Genomic DNA, 19,130 nt, shown 5'->3' with positions numbered 1-19,130 from the left:
CACACCGATCTAGTGGGGGTAAATAACTTTTTAAGGAAAACGACATTGTAACGTGTCTTGAAGCATTTTCTGTTCTACAGCATTTTCTCTATTGGTTTTTACAATAGTTTTTCATGACTGTTCTTGGACAGAATACCAAACTACTATTCTTGCAAGTATAGTTCCCATGGCAAGTTTGAATAGTGAAAAGAGGCTATGCATTAGAAACAGCGGCATAGAAATGACTGAATACCGAACTAGTATTCTTGCGAGTATAATTCTCATAGCAAGTTTGAATAGCAAAAAGAGATCATACATCAGAAACAGCAGCATAGAAATGACTGAATACCGAACTAGTATTCTTGCAAGTATGGTTCCCATAGAAGTTTAAATAGCAAGAAGGAGATCAGGCAACAGAAACAGCAGCATAGAAATTTATGGAGAGCACAAAATAGTAAGGTGCAAAGGCTGGGTTATTTTTGCCTATAAATGGTCGTTCATGAAAGTCTAATAAGTCGCTGTTAACATGAATGATTCCCAATACCAAAATGTTAACAAAGAAGATTAAAAGCACACTAGTACAGAGAGTTAAATCAAATGTGTACCTAAACAAAAAGATGCCAACTTAAAAACACAAGACAGCATTTCATTGTACCCTGAATGGCAGTTGCATCAATCTCCAAACCTACTTGAATAATCAATAATTCTGTAGGTAACAAATTCTTTCCATGAATGCATTCCAGTAAGTAGTGTCTGATTCAAATCCAGTTGCATATTTTAATTTGAACAGGGAAGGACCTGACATATCAATTCTGGGTCAAAATATTCCTTTAAAGAAGCATGACAAGAATTACCAAGTAACAAATCCATATATTCCCATCACCTTTTTTTTCCTCTTGAGAAAATCAGTATACAAATACCCAATGTTCGGTATGCAGGAATAGAATGAATTGAGTCAAACAAAATGAAAAATTATATGATAAAAATATAACCAATTTCATTCTGTTTTTACATACCAAACAACTCATTAAGGTTGATGATACAAGAACCACCCCCCCCCCCCCCCCCAAGGAACAAAAAATGGGAAAAAAACAAATAACAACAAAGGAAAAATATAAATAAAAATAAAAAGATAAATAGTACTTAATCTTTTTTACCTTTAACTGAGCTGTATTTTTTCCATGCTATAATCATTTTAAAGCAAGTCCCAAAACTTCAAGCATTGAATCTTTTCACTTCATGTGACAACAAATTTGTTGTCACACCTTCTAATTATCTCTGTCATTATCAGTATCCTTCAGACGTACTCCTCTTACTTTTGCCCTGGCCAAACTAGAGAAGTTACTAAACTATACAAATAGCATGCAGCAAGTACCAGAGATGCTGATTACCTGCGGAATGCTGGTGCAACACGATTTGTTGCTTTGCTTGAGCATAGATCCCGGGCTGCTAGCTTGTCTGCAGAAGAAAAATTAAACCTACAAATGGATATCCACTTCCAAATAAAATCCCACATATATGGGATCGGCCAATCAGCTAAAAATTTTGCAGTGAAAAGTACAAGGAAGTGCTTGGTCCTAAGAAAAATACATTGGGTTTCACTGGGAACTTCCAGACAATACAGAAACTCACTAAAATATCAACCAGAGAACAAATGAGCATAACAAATCATTAGCAAATTTTTTTGTCGAAGTACTTAATTATATATATTTTTCTTCCAATTGTTAAAAGCAAAATAATTAAGAAAGCGGTGACAATTTATATTATTTGGTATGCAAGATTTGTAGCTGAATTATCTTTTCCATTTTTCAAAATATAAAATAATCCATGAGTATTGACTTTGAATCATGTTAGTAAGAGACAGATTTTGCCATGAATCATTAAGCTAACAGATCAGTCAAGGAAAAACTGCAAGCATTGCACAGTTCAAATTCAAAGCATGGAATCTTGGTTTAGGAGACTGTCACCTGAAATGGAGTGTGTGTACACCTGAGAAACAAAAACTGCAGAGGGAAGTAAGAATGAGGAAACATGAACCAAGAATTGTTTATTAAAAGTGTATAAATTCAAGATTTGTCTTTAAAAAATTCTGAAAGGCGCAAAAATGACATGATAACAAGCATTATGCATAAAACACATGATATATTGCCAGTAAATTACAAAGATTTCACTGAAAGCTCTGAATTATTTTCATCGGAATTGTACAAATATGGGATCAAGAAAACCTTTGTACGCCTCCATTACCTTTTGGGAGGCCTACACCCCATAGAAACTGTCCAGCTGAGACTGGCCCTTGGCCTGTAGGTCCTAACACAAGGTTAGAATTCAAAGTATTTATATCTAATTGTGATTTGTGGCTAGAGAACTAGCATGATCCATTTCCTCAAAAAACATTTGGGTGATTTTTTCGGAGGTATATGATTTAGTAGTATGCGCCAGGCCATCCTCAGCCCTACCATAAATCAAGCATTAATGAAGCACCAATGCAAGAACCTGTCAACTGGTCATCCCAAGGACCCCAACCTAACAGGTGTTTCCATGCATCTGTGTGTCAGCAAGTATCCCTTTTTTTTTCTTCACTTAATGTACTAATCTTTTCACACAAAACTAGTCCCAAGCCCGGGTAAAGGAGAAGAGTTACATTAGGTAGCTGGCAGCTAGCGTAAAACTTGTCAGATCATTATGATATGAATTCTTACCAATTATTCACTAGAGCGTCCTCTATGAGCAATGTGTTGCACTTATACCACCCAGGTGTAGCAAAAAGTGGGCGGTGGTGGGCTAGGTCATCGCCCCAAAGCGACACACTATGTCGACACCCAGGTATGGTGTCAAATTTGTGAGGGTTTCCACATCACTTTGAATGTGGACAGTTGAAGTTAGTTCAAAAGACTAAGACTAGATTAGCAACATGCAATATAGAAACACTTATGGGTAAAAGGATCAAAATTGTAGACACAATTATTAGAAAAAAAAAAAATCTAATCTACTTTCAAGAAACTATGTGGGTGGAAGAGAACGCTAAAGAAGTTGAAAGATCAAGATTTAAATTTTGGCACATTGAGAAATAAAAATATAAGAATGAAGTAGAAATTATTGAAAATAAAAACCTAAAAAATAAGGTTGTAAATGTCAAAAGGGTAGGGGATTAAAAATATAAAAAATTTAAAATCAAGATGGTCTTAGGTCAAGAAATAACAAATGTCATTAGTGCTTATGCTCCTCAAGTAGACTTAGTAAAAAAAATTTAAAAGACAATTTTAGAAAGATATGGATAGTATTATACAATAAATATCAGGGACTGAAAAAATATTCATAGGAGTAAATATGAATGGACACATTAGAAGGGATAATAAAGGTTATGAGAGGATATATGAAGGATACGGATATGTAAACAAAAATGAGCCTAGGGAGATGATCTTAGACTTTGCCATATCATATGATTTATTACAATAAGTATTTGCTTTAAGAAGAGAGCAAAACACTTAATAACCTTCAAAAGTGGACAAATAAAAGTCAATAGATGTTCCCTTAACTAAGAGGGTAGATTGTTTATTGTGCAAGGATTGTAAAATTATCCTAGTTGAAAGCTTAACCACACAATATAGAGTTTTAGTGTTAGATATATGTATTAAAAAATGGAAGAGAAAGAATAAAATAAACTAGTGTAAGAGAACTAGGTGGAGGAATCTAAAGAGAGAAAATATAATAAAATTTAAAGATAAATAATCAAAGATGATGATCGGACTATAAAGGATGGTGCAAACACAAACACTCCTTGGAGTAAGATAGCTAACTCTATTAAAAAAATAGCAAAAGAGATTTTAGGTGAATCAAGAGAAAGATTCTTGAATAGCAAAGACAATTGGTGGTGGGCAAAAGTTATAAAGACAAAAAGAATTTGGTTTAAAACATGGCAAAAATGTAGAAACATGGAAAACGTTGAAATGTATAAAAAAAAAAACGAGAAAAGATGCAAAAAAGGTTATTAGTGAAGTTAAACATAGATCATTTAATAATTTGTATGCTAGATTAGATACAAAAGAAGGAGAAAGAGACATATTTAAACTGCCTAGAGCTAGAGACAGAAAGAGTAAGGACTTAGGTAATGTAAACTATATAAAAAGCAAGGATGATATTATCTTGGTTAAGGAAGAAGATATAAAAGACAGATGGTTAAGTCACCTTAGCAAGCTATTTAATGAAAACCAAGTCGAAGACATAAACTTAGAATTGACAATTGAGAAAAGGACTAAAAATATAAGATTTATTCGCAAAATTTGAGTTAACAAAGTTAAGTTTGCACTAAAAAAATGAAAAATGGAAAAACTATAGGACTGGATAACATCCCAATTGAAGTTTGGAAAGGCTTAGGTGATAACGAAATTAAATGGTTAACTAATTTATTAAAACATTATTACAAAAACTAAGAATTATCAGACGAGTGAAAGAAAAACACTTTAATACCTATATGCAAAAATAAAGGAGATATTCAAAATTGTAATTATTATTATGGAATTAAACTTATGAATCATACAATGAAATTGTAGGAAAGGGTAGTTGAACAAAAATTAGGGTTAGAAACAAAGGTCACAAAAATTCAATTTGATTTTATGCCTAGGAGACATACTACAGAAGCTATATATCTTTTAAGAAGATTAATGGAAAAGTTTAGGGAAAAGAAGAAGGACTTGCATATGGTAATTATTGACTTGGAGAAATATATGATAGGGTACCTAAGGAAGTTCTATGGTGGATTCTAGAAAGAAAGGGTATATATAGTAGGTATACTGGAATCATTAAGGATATGTGTGATGGAGTAATGACTAGTGTTAAGACTATAGGTAAAGAGACTAGAGAATTTCTAATCATATTAGGTGTGCATCAAGGATCTGCTTTGAGCCCTTATCTTTTTGCTCTAGTGATGAATGAATTAACTAGAATTATACAAAATGAGGTTCCATGGTGTATGTTTTTTGTAGATAATATTGTCTTGATTGATGAAACTAAGGGTAGGGTAGAATCTAAGTTAGAATTATGGATAGAATCTTTAGAGTCTAGAGGCTTTAAGATAAGTAGAAATTTTCAAATATTTTGTGAATGGCTGAATGAATTGGCCTTGAGTTCTGTATATTATATAAGAGACTTTACAGGAATGCTATACATGGAAAGTAAATAAGGTCTAGCATGATTCTAGCCCTATACCAGTAAACTATAATCAGTCAAGCCCTATACATGTAAACTAAGTATATGCTAACTGTACAAAATAACAAATTGAAATATAAGGAAATAAATGTGGGCAGAAGTAAGGAAAGAAATCTTTTGCTCATGTGTTTGCTATTCTGTTGATAGCGCCCCTCAAATTGATATAGGTTGATCAACAAGCATCAATTTGCTACTTAGGAAGCAATATCGATGACGAGTGAGAGCCTTGGTGAAGATATACGCAATTTTCAATTCAGTGAAAATGTGAGGAAGAGTGATAGCACGAGCTTCAAATGCTTCACAAATAGAGTGACAATCGACTTCAATATGCTTCGTGCGCTCATGATAGACAGGATTGGCCATGATCTGGATAGCACTTGTATTATCGGCATGTAGAGGTGTGGGATCGATCTCAGAAAAATCTAACTCAGCAAGCAAGCCTCGAAGCCAAATAATTTCAGAACAAGCAAGAGACATCGCCTGGTATTCAGATTCCGTTGATGACTTAGAAACCTTATCTTGCTTCTTACTCTTCCAAGAGATCAATACATCACCTAAGAACACACACCAACCAATGATGGAGTGAAGTGTATCTGCACAACCAGCCCAATCAGCATCGCTATAAGCAGCAAGGCGAGTAGAATTGCCTGCAGGGAAGAATAAACCACGGGCATAAGTGCCCTGAACATAGCGTATGATCCCACGTCCAGCAGCCAAATGAAGACGACGAGGAATTTGAAGAAACTAGCTGACTTGCTGTACAGCAAAAGAAATGTCTGGTCTAGTAATGGTGAGATAGACAATACTACCCACCAACTTCAGGTATAAACTGGGATTAGCAAGTCACCCTCCTCTTTGCGAAGCTTGACATTTAATTCCACGGGAGTATCAACAAAAGTACCCTTCTGAACGCCAGTTGTGGCCGCCAAGTCACTAGCATACTTATGTTGATTGAGTGAAATACCTGAGGGACTACGATTCGCCTCAAGACCAAGAAAATATGTGAAAGATCCAAGATCTTTCATATGAAAGGAATCTGAGAGATGAGTCTTGAGCTGAGCAAGTAAAGCAGAATTGGAATCAGTAATCACAATATTATCAACATAAACCAAAAGAACAACAATACCCATGTCTGATTTCTGAAGAAACAATGAAGTGTCATACTTGCTCTTTTTGAATGAAAATTGTAATAAAGTGGTGCAGAATTTATCAAACCAGACCCTCGGAGCTTGTTTGAGACCATAAATAGAACAACGAAGCTTACACACATGTTAAGTCGGAGAGGGAAACAAGCTCGAGGGTGGCTTCATATAAATATACTCTTTAAGATCCTTGTGAAGAAAAGCATTCTTGACATCCATCTGATGTAGTGGCCACTCACTGGAAGCAGCAATAGCAAGAATCGTACAAATAGTAGTCATCTTAGCCATAAAAGCAAAGGTCTCTTCATAATTGACACCATATTCCTGATAACTCCCAAGTGCAACAAGGCGAGCTTTGTAACAATCCAGACTTCCATGAGATCAACCTTGACTGAGTAAACCCATTTACAACCCAGAGGAACAATGGTGGGAGGACAAGGCTCAATGTCCGAAGTGTGATTGGCCTCTAGAGCGGCAATTTCTTCCTGCATAGCTTGTCGCCAACAATCATGCTTGGCAACGTGTGAGTAGGAAGTGGGAATATCTAAATTGGACAATGCAGTAGTAAAAGCTGAAAAAAAGTTACCAGAACTTGAAGAGGGAAACCCATACCTGTCCGGGGGTACAAACACTCGAGAAGAGCGTCGTACCAAAGGCTCTGGAGGTGCTGCAACTGACTGAATCTGGAGCGTGGTAGGATCAGATATTGGATGAGCTACCGGAAGAGATTGTGGGCGGGGGCGCCGCGCCATGTATACACAATACCCAATTTAAAACGAGAACTGACTGGATGAGGATCCGAAAACTGCTCCTTAAAGGAGGGGAAAATCACAGTAGAAGAGGAGGGTACAGAGGACATAGGAAAGAAATGTTGATTTTCAAAGAAAATATCATTCCTAGAAATGCATGTACGATGTAATGTAGGATCATAGCAAATAAATCCTTTTTGACACACATTGTATCCCAAGAATGCACATCGAACAGATTGAGCTGATAATTTATGTCGCTCATGAGGAGGTAAATGAACAAAACATACACAACCTAAGGTACGTAGGTTATCGTAACTAGGTTGCTTAGCAAATAATGGAAATAGGGAGAACCCATGAGTAGGACTTGAGAAGGTAAACGATTAATCAAGTAAGTAGCAGTTTTTAGAGCCTTAACCCAGAACAAGGATGGAACAGAGGATTCCAACAAGAGAGTACGGACCACATCTAGGAGACAACGATTTTTTCGTTCGGCTACTCCATTCTGTTGGGGAGTAGCAGGACATGAAAGTTGATGAATAATGCCTTTAGAAGCCAAAATGCCTGAAACTTAGTAGACACATATTCACCGCAAGAATATGTGCATAATGTCTTAATAGAAGCAGAAAGTTGATTGTCAACATATGCTAAAAACTCAGTGAAAGTACGAAAAACCTCATATTTAGAGCGAAGAAAGTAAACCCAAGTAAATCTGCTAAGATCATCAATGAAAGTCGCATAGTATTTAAATTTTTCATCTGAACTAACTGGGGAAGGTCCCCAAACATCACTATGGATAAGCTCAAAACACTGAGAAGCTCTACTAGCATGCAAAGGGAAGGGAAGAGTTTTGCTTTTACCAAGTTTGCAAGAGGCACACTCAAGAGAAAAAAGAAGAATGTTCTTTATTATCAAGTAAACCAGAGTTCAATGCATAAGATAAGATCTGAGTATTGGGATGCCCTAAACAACGATGTCACACCATACTAAGATCTGAAACATTATTACAAGCAAAAGACTTAATAGAAGAAACTGGAGAATGTGCTGGAACAGCAAGCGTAGTGGAAACAAGTGCCCCACTATAGGTCCCTTCGCGATCGGCTCCCCCGTTACCTGGTCCTGCACAACACAACCATTACCAAAAAAATTAATAGCACAATTGTTATCAACTAACTGACCAACAAAAATAAGATTTGTGGAAAGCTGAGGAGCAAGAAACACATTAGTGAACTTAGAAGAGGCATCTCCGACAGCAGCTATTGGCAAATAACTGCCATTGGCAGTTTGAATAACAGATTGACCAGCATAGGGCCGAACATAACACAAGGTAGTGGGATTATTCATCATGTGATTAGAGGCACCCGAGTCCACATACCAGAGATTAGTAGAATTGTTACCTTGGAGCACCATTACTGATAATGCCGAAATTAGCATATGTTGCACCATTTCAGGTGTGCAGTAATTCGCTGGAGGAGGTGCAGAAACAGAGAAGTCACCTGGAGAAGAGCCAAAGGCCACAAAAGTCACTATGGGAGGTACACTAACAGAAGTCTGGAATGCCTAGGCCTGACGATTCTGCGGGCAGATATGACATTTTTGATAATGTGACCCTTCTTCTTACAATAAGAGCAGAATTTCTTAGAACAATTAGCAGCTATATGTCCACATTCTTTGCAGCAAAAACACTGCAAAGTACTCGAATGTGTAGGCGGTCCTCGTTGTTGAGCAGCACAAGCCACAGGGACAGACCCAGAACTACCATGAAATTGTGCTAGAGTAACTTGAGTTGTTCTTCACAAAGTAACTCACCAAAACAAACATCCATAGAAGGAACAGGAGAGCAATTTAGCAGAGACGAGCAAACAGATTCATACGCAGGATGGAGTTTCATAAGAAATTGATCACGACGAATAGTCTCGTGAAGACGTTGAATAATGGGAAAAGGACAGGCACCGTTATCTTTATGATATACTGTTTTAAATAAGTACGCGTGGATTGAGCGGTGCAATAAGGTCGCAAGTTGGGGACAATATGTGGCTCAACCGAGCCAAGAAGCCAAGACATAATCCGAATATCAAGCACAGCCCATGAAGGACAAGTTGTGGTCTCCTTAGATTTATCAGGATTGGGTGCACAATTTGTGCCATCAATATGACCCCAAAGATCTTTTCCCTTCAGGAAAAGTTCAAATTGAAAAGCTCATGTAGAATAATTGTTGCCGGTAAACATGGCACACACAGGTGCGGAGTCCATGCTAAATAATGGAGAAAATCGAGAAGCCCAAAAAAACAGACTATGCCGAAAGAAACAGACCACCAGAAAAACTAGAAGCCCAAAATAAATAACGCAGGTACAAAAAAAAACCAAGAACAACCTCCTTTGCACTAAAAAATTAAATCTTGAACCAAAAACTTGCTGTGCCGAGAAGATAAGAGCCAGAAACAGCAACGGAAAGTTGTTGCCTGCTTGCCGAGAGTGACAAACAGCAACAGAAACTAGAGAAATAAGTGGCAAACCAGAAACCTGTTGTGCCTGTTTGTCGAAAGTTACAAGCCTGTTTGCCAATAGTCACAAACAGCAACAGAAATTGGAAAAATAAGTGGCAAACCAAAAACCTGCTGTGCTTGCTTGCCGAAAGTCACAAACAGCAACAGAAAATTGTTGCCTGCTTGCTGAGAATCGCAAGGACATAAACTGGAGAAATAAATGGCACCCAGAAACCTGCTGTGCCGACAGCCACACAGCCATAGAAGTACCGAAAGAACAAAGAAAAATTCCAGAAGAGAAAACAAAACCACAACAGCCACGAAACCGAGAAGACAAAAAATCTAAGGAAAATAAAAAACCTAGCAGTCGGCTGGCTCTAATACGATGTCAAATATTTTGTGAATGGCAGAATGAATTGGCCTTGAGTTCTGTATATTATATAGGGACTTTACAAGAATGCTATACATGGAAAGTAAATAAGGACTAGCATGATTCTAGCCCTATACAAGTAAATTATAATCTATCAAGCTCTATACATGTAAACTGAATATATGCTAACTATACAAAATAATGAATTGAAATATAAGGAAATAAATGTGGGCTAAAGTAAGGAAAGAAATCTTGTGCTTTGCTGTTTGCTGTTCTGTTGATAGAAATAAGACAAAATATAGGAAATGTAATTTCAATAATAGTAGAAGGAATATTGGAGACAAAGTTAAACTTAATTATGAAGAAATCAATGGCACAAGTAAATTTCCATACCTTGGATCTATTATACAAGCTAATAGAGAAATTGAAGAAGATATAATACATAGAGTTAAAGAAGGTTGGGTAAAATGGAGAAGTGCTTCGAGTGTACTTTGTCATCATAGAATACCCTTAAAATTAAAAGGAAAGTTTTATAGGACGACTACAAGACCAGCTAAGCTATATGGATCAGAATGTTGAGTGACTAAGAAACAACATATCCAAAAAGTAAAGGTTGTCAAGATAAGAATTCTTAGATGGATGAGTGAATAATGCTAAAAGATAAATTAAGAAATGAACATATTCGCGGTAAGTTAGGCATAGCTCCTATAGAAGATAAGGAAGGAACGACTCAAATGGTTTAGACACTTGCAATGTAGACCACATAGTGTGTCAATGAGGAAGAGTGATTTAGTTATTGTGAGGGGCAATAGAGGGCGTACGGGTAGACCTAAAGTAACTTGGAATGAGATAGTGAGTAAAGATTTAATAGTCCTGAATTTTTCAAAGAAAATTGTCCATGATCGCATAAATTGGCGGAATACGATTCATGTAGCCAACTCCACCTAGTGGGACTTAAGACTTGGTTTGTTGTTGTTATATTTGAAAGGTATGCTACGAGATCCTAGGAAGTTGGGGTTCACTGATGATTGAAATGGTATAAAAAAAGTAAAGGGAACATGGTTTTAAATCGCGGTAGTGGGTAGGGTAACGTAACGGTAACAGCCGTGAATTTTTTTGAAGCACGCACAACCTTGTGCATATTAGCGTACTTGCATGTTTTAAACTTTTGGCCCTTCATAGAAAGAGTTTTAGTGTACTTTGAATCCTTTAGTTCAGGTAACTAAGTTATTTGGTAAGGGCAACAAGTTTACATTTGTTTTAAACCACCATTGATAGAAAAATTACATGTGTGTGCATATTTATTCTTCTCATTGTTCTTATCTGTAATAAATTCTTATGTGTGCTAAATTAATTAATAATACAAAATACATTATACACTCCATTAATCTATTAGACACATAAGACAGACGAATAATACAAATATAAAATAGCTAGAAAAGAAAGAAGACTAAAGTTGAAAAATATAGAACATAAATATCACATTACTAACATCATCAAAATAAAATATTTTTCTAACAAGTTAGTATTTTCAAATTGTTAATTAATACATCTCTTGCAAGTATTTAAAGAAATAGTAAATTTTGTATCTTTGTCATCCTCATTATAATCTTTTCCCCCTCTCACCACATGGTATATTGAGAATAATTTATGAAAGAGAAGGAAAAAGTGAGAAGATAAAGTAAAAAACTAAAATAATTTTTTTTGGTATAACAGTCCTATAGCGGTTACATAACGGTTGTAGTGGCCTTTATGTAACAGTCGCGGTCCATAACGGCCACTACAGCCGTGATTTTTCTTCCCACCAATTTCGCGGTGTATATCGGTATCGATAACCCAAAAAACTGTTACGTAACGACATTACATAACGGTCGTAGCCATTATTTAAAACCATGAAAGGAAACAACATGGCAAAATTGGTAGATATTGCAAACCTAATTGGCTTTAGTGATTTTTAAAAATCATGCTTGGCAAAATCAAGCAATCCTAAGCTAGATCCTATTGTCTAGAAGCAAAAAAGAGTTCATGGTACATATTACCCAAGTCACAGTGAGATTTTACGCCTCGGGCTTTTTTGCATTCATAATCAGATCTAAATCACATGCACCTTAAATAGAGGCCTTAATGTTCAAATAGAATGGCAATCCAATTACTACTTCGGAAAAATTTGTTCGATTTAAAAGACAACTTTCATCGGTGATGTTAACTGCACTAAGTTTACTACTAATCTAAAACGAGATAAAGTAGTCATTACCAACAAAACAAACATTCTATGCAAAACAAAAATACAACCATACCAGGAGAATTTTGTGAGCCAGAAATTGACAAGGTATCTGAGCTCATTAGATTTGTAGGAACATTTCCTTTGTCCAAGGAATTCATTTTTTGCAACCTCGGCCTCTTTGAGAACAACTCCGGTTGGCTATGGATGCTTTCCTTTTCCTCCTAACAATAGGAACTAGCTTAGCTCATAAAAATTTATTTTGCAAGTACCATGCAATGAGAAAGAAACTATAGAAAATCACTAAATCTAGAAAATATTAGCCATTAGATAGCTTGGCATAATTTGTTGGGCTTAACTACTAGAAGCCTACCTGCATTCAAGCTTAAGCTTTTATTTCATTTCTTTTAGCATTTGAAGGGTTTAGATGTATGCTACAAGTACAATTTTTTTAAGTATGATTTTTACACTCCCACATAATAGACAGTTGGTTTATCTTCAATTAATTTGAGTTCAATTATTCACTATTTGACAGTAAATATGGTGAATATTTTTTTCCTATAAATTATGTTTCAAGTTTCAAAAGCATGAAATGTTTTTTAGAGGTAATAAAATGGCATAAAAAGCTGTTTTAACAGCTTTTCAAAGCATACCATAATGGATGAAACAGATGTCAATCAGAACACTCAGGGATATTGTCCTGCAATAGTGGCAGAAGGCATCCATACTGCTGTGTATCTCTGTTACATGATGGTAAGGTTGATTTCTAAAACCAGGGGAACAACAACTGGGTTCATAATAGACCACCACACTCCATAAAGCCCTGATATTCTTTTTAGGAAGTAAGCTCCATGTATTAAATCAAAAGGGTACAAGTGCAAGATATAAATATGATACAAGATACAAGGGAATTTAACAGGCTGAACACTTCACACCTTCTGAAAGGTTGTATGGAACAAGTTATAGCACTCTTGTTTAACTAGTCAGCCAAAAGTATATTACAATTTCACAACATGAACAAATTCATAACCATCAAATGCAGAGTAAATGAGAAGTCATTCTTCACATCCAACTTGTACAAGGGCCAATCAAAATTAACAGCCAAAGAGATGAATAAACAAACAGAATTTAGTCAAGCAAAAAGATAGAAAGTCTCAAAATAATCAATACCATATGTTGGGTGCACCCCTTGGCCAACAATTGAGCCTTAAGTTGTTCAATAGAGCCGTTAGGAAGATATTTGATTGGGTAGAACCAACATACCTAACCAATTCTTTACCAAGTGGAAGGTCCACCAAGTCCCATGTCCCTCCAGTGGTAAAGGCATCCATTTCTACATCCATTGCATGCTTCCACCTAGGGTTAGCAAGTGCTACAACATGAGAGGAAGGGATAGAAACTTAGGAAATAGACAAGGCAAAAGAACTCATAGGACTAGGAAGGTGAAGAACTGAAACATAATAAGCAATATGATAAGCAACTAAGGACCGTTGAGCATATGTTTGAGTACCTTATTGGTGAGCAATGGGCAAATCCAATTCACATTTGGGTGGATCTCCAAAGCTAGAAGTTGAAACAGTGATGGCAAGAGGAGGTGCCTGTATGGTGGTAGTGATGTCTATGCTAGCTTTTCATTGTTCATAAACCTTCAATTGTTTCTCTAGATCAATAATTAATGGTTTGGAAGAGGAGCAAAAGATTTTTCGAGAGGTATAAGGATGGGAATAGCATCAACACAATAGGGGAGACCATAAATCGTTGATGGAATCAAAATAGATTAATCCAAGGAGGACCCAACACTAGAGAAATAGGGCATCTCCTCAAAAAGGTGACATCAGCACTAACACATTTCATACGAGTGTAGGGATCATAACATCTGTATCCTTTCTGAGTTTATTGAGTTCCCAACAAAGAAACACTTAACAGCATGAGGAGAGAACTTGTGCTAACTAGTATGTCGAACATGAACAAAACATGTACCCCAAAAACACGAGGCACAACAGAGAACATGAATGTTTCTAGGTACACAATGGAGAAGGAAATTTTTCCTCCTAGAACACTTGAGGGCATCCTGTTGAGCACAATACAAGCTTTAAAAAGAGCATTGGTCCAAAAGGTCTTAGGAATATGCATATGAACGAGTAGAGAACATGCTATGTCAAGTAAATGTCAATTTTTTCATTCAGCTACTCCATTCTGCTAAGGGGTATGTATACATGATATTTGATGAATAATCCCTTTGGCCAAGCAAAAAGATTGAAACTTATTTTGAACAAATCCAAGTGCACTACTAGATCAAAAAAATTGAATATCAAGGCCAAATTGAGTTTTTGTTTCCTAGTAGAATGGAGTGAATACACTAAAAAATTTATACCTATCTGTTAACAAATAGATCTAGGTCATATGCAAAAAAAAAATCATCCACGAAGGACACAAAATATTGATCCTAGTAAAATTATTGATTCTACATGGACCCTAAATATATGAATAAATAAGAGAAAACAATAATTTACTACGAGACTCAACTCTAGATGGAAAACATGTCCTAATATGCTTTCCCAACTATCACGTACAACATTCAAAATGAGAGACAGACTTGAACATAGGAAAACCTTGTTATAGTTTTTGACGAGATGGATGACCCAAACGAACGTGACACTAATCAAGAGAAACACCATGAGTAGAAATTGAGTAAGTTGTATGACAAGAATTGGACCCACCATGACCTTTATCCAAAAAGTACAAGCCATCCTTCTCAAACTTTCCACCAATCCTCTTCTACGTCCAAAGATCCTGAATAACACAATGAGAAGGAAAGAAGGTCACAAAACAGTTACAAGGCTTAGTTAATTGACCAACTGATAAAATGTTTGAGGGAAATTTAGGCACATACAACACAAATGAAAGAGGAATTGAAAGAATTGAGAGAAAATAGCCAACAAAAGGAATTGAGAGAAAAAAGCCAAAACCAGAAACCGAACCATCAACTAGAGTTACCTTCGTGCGTAAAGTAGTGGGGTTCAAGGACTAAAACAAATTAGGACTAACATATGGGAGGAGGCATTAGAATCTATAACCCAAAGTGAGGAGGATGAAGAGGATAGAAGCCTGATTGTATCTAAATGGGCCAAAATAGTACTAGATGTAAAATACTAAATTTGGAGTTGTTGAACCATGCAAAAAAAGATCGTTAAACTCCTCTCAAGACACAGTGAATGATGTGCTCAACTCCCTCGTAGAGTGGCTAGGTGTGTTTAAAGTGTTAATAGTAGAATCGCCCCTTGCAAGAGATTTGTTGGCCCAAGTTGGTCTCCCAAGGAGATCCCAACAATGATCAATGGAATGATTTTCTTTGCCACAATGTGTGCAAATGTGAGAACTGCCATGTCGAACTCCTCATCATGATACACAATTACTACCACGACCACAATCCAAACCTCATCCTCATTCTCCAAAACTTTCCTATTACGGTTAGAGGTATTATCCATGGTTGAATTACCATGGGAAGGAGCTTGAGAAGAAGTCAGACAGCACATACTAGCACAAACAGCACTTTCAGAAATTCAAAAACCAGAACTTACAACACTTCATACCCCCCCCCCCCCCCCTCCCCCACAAAAAAAACCCAGAACTTCAAGAGGCAGCTGACAACAGAACTGAACTTACAATATCCTAGGAAGAATTACTTAAACACCAAGAACAGAGCAGATTACAGCAAAGTACTACGAACATTTAATAATCAACCTGCAGCAGCTCTAGGCATTATGGCTGCTAGAAACTCGAAATGAATGCAAAAAAGGCGAGAAATAAGTATTTGAACACCAATCAAAACCAACCATCAATTGCTACAAGATGATAAGCAATCAATCACAAACACGCGGCATCAAAACGACATCATCAGCAAACCACAAACAGAGTGACAGAGGAGGAGGAGCAGCAGCAGCAGCGTACTGGAAACAGAGTATTTCTGGCTTCACATCAGCATCACCAGGAAAACACACAGCTTCCTGCCAAGGATGCTGCACAACCTAACCCAGAGGAAGGGTGTCCTTAAACAACTCTCAAACCAACCACAAAATCAGATTTGAGGACTGATTAGGGGAGGATAAGAAAAAAAAAAATGAAAAACAGAGTATGAAAACCAATTCAGATAAATCAGATTTGAAGGAGATGTTGTAAAGTTAGAGATGGAGGAGAGAAGAAGATAAGGAGAGAAGAGAAGAGGTGAAGAAATAATAATAATAATAAGTCTTAAGGACAAAATAACCCCATTAACTAAAATAACATATTCTCTTCTAATAGAAGCCTTACAAGCAAATGTAGTCCTTGCCACACCCACAGTTGCCCACAGTTGCCACTGATTTGGGTCCCATCATCACCACGAATCTAGCTGCTACTTGTTGGGAGAGAGAGGATAGAGAAGGAAAAAGGCAAATAGGGAGAAGGCAATCGAAGAGTGTGGTCTTTGTGCTAATTAGCGTCAACGCTCCCTCAAATGACATTAAGCAACCAATTTGTTGCTGACAGAATAAGACCCATTTGAAGGACATTTAGAGATACAACCAACCAATCTCTTAATTTGGAGTTTATGAAGTGAACAAGCCCTATTTAGAGCCCATTCACAGCAAATAAACGCCTCTTGAGACTACCCTCACTGCCACTTACCACTTATCAGTAATTTTAGTCTGGCCTATAGATAACCCTTGATGAGGTGTTTCCATGGCTCACATTCATTATAGAGAACCTGCTCTAGTACCAAATGTTATGAAACAAATATGCATCCAACACAAAGGCAAAAACCAATTGACAATGGAAGAATAGCCCATTGCTTCATATAATAGACTTGTATTTCTTTGCTCCCTCAATTTTATTTTCACATGGTACATTTGGGCTTATACACCATCCATTCCCTTTCTTCTCCTTTCTCCTCCACCCCCATCTTGAAACACAACTACAACAAAACCAAGCCTCAATTCCCACTAGGTGGGGTCGGCTATATGAATCCTTTTCTGCCAATTTATACGATCATGAACCATTTCTTTTGACAGATTCAGGGATATTAAATCCTTACTCACTATCTCCTCCCGAGTTATTTTAAGTCTACCCCTACCCCTTCTAATGCCCCCCACGGTAACTAACTCACTCTTCCTCACTAGTGCACTATGTGGCCTACGTTGCAAGTGTCCATACCATCTGAGTCGTCCCTCCCTTATCTTATCTCCTATAGAAGCTACACCTAACTTACCGCAAATATGTTCATTCCTTAATTTATCTTTCAATGTCATATCACTCATCCATCTAAGCATTCTCATCTCGGCAACTTACATTTTGGATATTATGTTTCTTCGTCGCCCAACATTCTGATCCATATAGCATAGCTGGTCTTATAGCTATCCTATAAAACTTTCCTTTTAATTTTAAGGGTATTCTACGTTCATGGGGCGCACTTGAAGCACCTCTCCATTTTACCCAACCTGCTTTAACTCTATGCATTACATCATCTTCAATTTCTCCTTCAGCTTGCATAATAGATCCAAGTGTATCAAAATCTACAAGTGTTATTTATTTCTTCATCATCAAGTTTAACTTTGTCTCTAATATTCCTCCTATCATTACTAAAATAACATTTCATATATTCCGTCTTATTTCTACTTATCCTAAAGCCTCTAGATTCCAAAACTTCTCTCCATAATTCTAACTCAGCCTCTACCCTGTCCTTAGTTTCATCAATTAATACAATATCGTTGGCAAATAACAAACACCATGGAACCTCATTTTGAACACCCTAAGTCAGTTGGTCCATCACTAAAGCAAAAAGATAAGGACTCAAAGCAGATCCTTGATGTACACCTATGGTGATTGGAAATTCTCTAGTTTCTCCATCTATAGTCCTTAGACTAGTCATTACTCCATCATTCATATCCTTAGTGACATCAGTATACCTACTACATACTCCCTTTTTTTCTAAAACACACTATAGAACTTCCTTAGGTATCCTATCATATGTTTTCTCAAGGTCAATGAATATCATATGCAAGTCCCTCTTCTTTTCCCTAAACTTTTCCATTAATCTTCTTAAAAGATACATAGCTTCTGTGGTAGATCTCCCAGGCATAAAACAAAATTGATTTTCTGAGACCTTCGTTTCTAACCTTAATCTTTGTTCAACCACCCTTTCCCATAGTTTCATCGTATGACTCATAAGTTTAATTCCACGATAGCTATTATAATTTTGTATATCTACTTTATTTTTGTATATAGGTATTAAAGTGTTTTTCTAACATTCATCTAACATTTTCTTAGTTTTTATAATTGCATTACATAAATTAGTTAACCATATAATTCCATTATCACCTAAGCATTTCCAAAATCAAATTGGGATGTTATCTGGTCCCATAGCTTTCTCATTTTTCATTTTTTTAGTGCAAACTTAACTTCGTTAACTCTAATTTTGAGAATAAATCTCATATTTTTAGTCTTTTCCTCATTTGACAATTCTAAGTTTAAGCCTTCTATTTGGTTTTCATTAAACAACTTACTAAAGTAACTTCGCCATCTTTCTTTAATCTCTTCGTCCTTAACCAAGACATTATCATCCTCACTTTTTATACATTTTACATTTCTTAAGTCCTTACTCTTCCTTTCTCTAGCTTTAGCAAGTCTAAATATATCACTTTCCCCTTCTTTGGTATCTAATCTATCATACAAACTATTAAATGATCTGTATTTAGCTTCACAACTGAATGTATAAAACAGAAAAACAAATAAATAAATAAATAAAATAGCCCTGTCTTCCAGCTCTTCCATGATAGCAGGTTATTAACAGTGTAGGATATTAGCCTTAGTGGCTACATGTTCTTAATTGTCATGTTTTGATGATAACAATCCATTAGTGGTTCTAGGAGATCTAATCTTTGCATATCAAGTACAAACACAAATGCAAAGATTAATTAAAATCTAAATAGGCTAAACATCATCAAA

General features: G+C 36.3%; 1 protein-coding gene across 13 annotated transcripts in view; it reads right to left on the bottom strand.

The window, feature by feature from the left end:
* Positions 1-431: 431 nt before the first annotated feature.
* LOC131167019 (uncharacterized) overlaps positions 432-19,130 on the bottom strand; it is a 58,616-nt gene continuing 39,917 nt past the window's right edge. For 7 of the 13 annotated variants that reach the window (XR_009139952.1, XR_009139956.1, XR_009139953.1 and 4 more), the window contains 5 exons: positions 12,226-12,373; positions 1,947-1,982; positions 1,371-1,437; positions 1,137-1,302; positions 432-777 (listed from right to left, as the gene is read on the bottom strand). Coding sequence is in view for 1 of the 13 variants with exons in the window: in XM_058125773.1 (XP_057981756.1) it covers positions 1,248-1,302; positions 1,371-1,437; positions 1,947-1,982; positions 12,226-12,373 (306 nt within the window). In the remaining 12 variants the exon portion in view is untranslated. Of the gene's footprint in view, positions 778-929; positions 1,303-1,370; positions 1,438-1,946; positions 1,983-12,225; positions 12,374-19,130 lie in introns of those variants that run through there. The other 6 variants (XR_009139964.1, XR_009139965.1, XR_009139969.1 and 3 more) reach the window with 2 other exon arrangements.

The sequence above is a fragment of the Malania oleifera genome, chromosome 1 (assembly GCF_029873635.1).
Source record: "Malania oleifera isolate guangnan ecotype guangnan chromosome 1, ASM2987363v1, whole genome shotgun sequence".
NCBI lineage: Eukaryota > Viridiplantae > Streptophyta > Magnoliopsida > Santalales > Ximeniaceae > Malania > Malania oleifera.
The sequence above is the reverse complement of the archived record's forward strand: the minus strand, read 5'-3'. Positions and strand labels throughout refer to the sequence as shown.